Here is a 1,453-nt window from a genome sequence, read left to right as displayed (position 1 = left end):
CAAGAGAGGACAACCAAGAACACGGCACAGCCCGTCTTGGTCTCTGAACCTGCCGAAGCCTCAGCACGCCGGCACGTTCGGAAGCCAGAGATGCGTGAGCACGGCCACCGCCGTCCCAGAAGTTCCAGCCACCCTCAGCCCTGCAGGCTCACCCTTTCTGGGTTTTCCTTAATGGCCGACAGCAGCTGGAAAAGGTCAACCAGTCAACTGCTCATGAATTTCTCAAGTTATTTCCCAGTCAGACTTCTACGTACCAGCGCTGAGCTAACAACAGGCCCGCTTGGTTTACCCCATACTCACAGGTTTTCTGGTTCAGAGTTAAAGGGATCAGCATTAATTAGCAATCGGCTGATGACTGAGCCTCCAGGCAGCGTACCAGACATCCCGGCGCGAACATCTGCTGGGGAGAGAACGGGAGCAGACCGCACTGGCTGGGGGCCCTGGATTCAAGAGGGTGATGATCACGTGTTCTTCGGAGAGCATTATCATAATGAGGTGCTTCTAAAACACCGCGTAAAGATGTCCAAACTTCGACAATTAACAGTCTCAGGTCAAAAACCACTCTCCTAAACCCCTACTGGCAGAACAAAAACAAACGCTGGATGGTAACCTCTGACCCGTTAGAACAGAGTTTATAAAGACAGCTGTCACTAAAGCCAAGCGACTCCACCAAAGTGACCTCCGCTGCAACTAACCTTAGGGCTGGGCCAGCCACTCAACTTGTAAGGCTAAATCCATGGGGAAAAGTTGCACATCAAAGAGCCTCCAGGTGACCGGAGCCCCTGGATACCTGCCCCAATCTTCTCAAGTTTATGTCATGAACAGTAAAGCTCCGTCGGAGCCCTGCTTTTGGACATTCTGCCGGACCATGCTGTCCAGTAACATCTTTGCTGCTTATCAACCAAATCTGTCTCATCCTCTTCTCCCCAGAACTTCTAAAATTTTCTTTCTATGCAGCTGAGTCACCTAAAAACTGCCAAACCACTTACATGAGCAGCGTGTGCTCAGCCTGGCGCAGGAGGCCCAGAAAGCTACCGGAAGCGAGTTATGGGAGTCCTCTCAACGCTTTCAACCCCTTGGATTACTCCTCCGTACTGAGAACACTCTGTTCTCCCTCCCGGAGCAGCAGCAGCAGGAGCTGCCCCAACATGACGACGCGATTCTGGGCTCAATGCAGGCAGGGGCGGCCCGACCCTCCTGGCAGCCAGCTGTGGGTCAAGCTGGGAACAACGGGGTGACCACTGGCTCTCCACCACCTGCTGCCGGCCCTCCCTTTTCACTCAGCCCAGCTCCTATTTATCTCTCAGCACCCAGCTCAGGCATCACCTCAACGACCTCTGTCTGGGACCCCAGACCTGGGAGCCGTCTGCCCGGTGTAACATGCCAGGGCACTGTTCACAGAGCCACAACAGAAGCCTGAGCTCCACCTGTCCTGCCCACAGACCTGTGAACT

General features: G+C 54.2%; 1 protein-coding gene across 1 annotated transcript in view; it reads right to left on the bottom strand.

Moving 5' to 3' along the window:
* DGKD (diacylglycerol kinase, delta 130kDa) overlaps positions 1-1,453 on the bottom strand; it is an 80,762-nt gene that overhangs the window by 17,038 nt on the left and 62,271 nt on the right. The window contains exon 18 of the mRNA XM_010841256.1: positions 301-440. Within this exon, the coding sequence (XP_010839558.1) occupies positions 301-440 (140 nt within the window). The remainder of the gene's footprint in view (positions 1-300; positions 441-1,453) is intronic.

This window comes from Bison bison, unplaced genomic scaffold (genome assembly GCF_000754665.1).
Source record: "Bison bison bison isolate TAMUID 2011002044 unplaced genomic scaffold, Bison_UMD1.0 scf7180017864158, whole genome shotgun sequence".
Lineage (NCBI taxonomy): Eukaryota > Metazoa > Chordata > Mammalia > Artiodactyla > Bovidae > Bison > Bison bison.
Note: the sequence above shows the minus strand (reverse complement) of the source record. Positions and strands in the feature narration are given on the sequence as shown.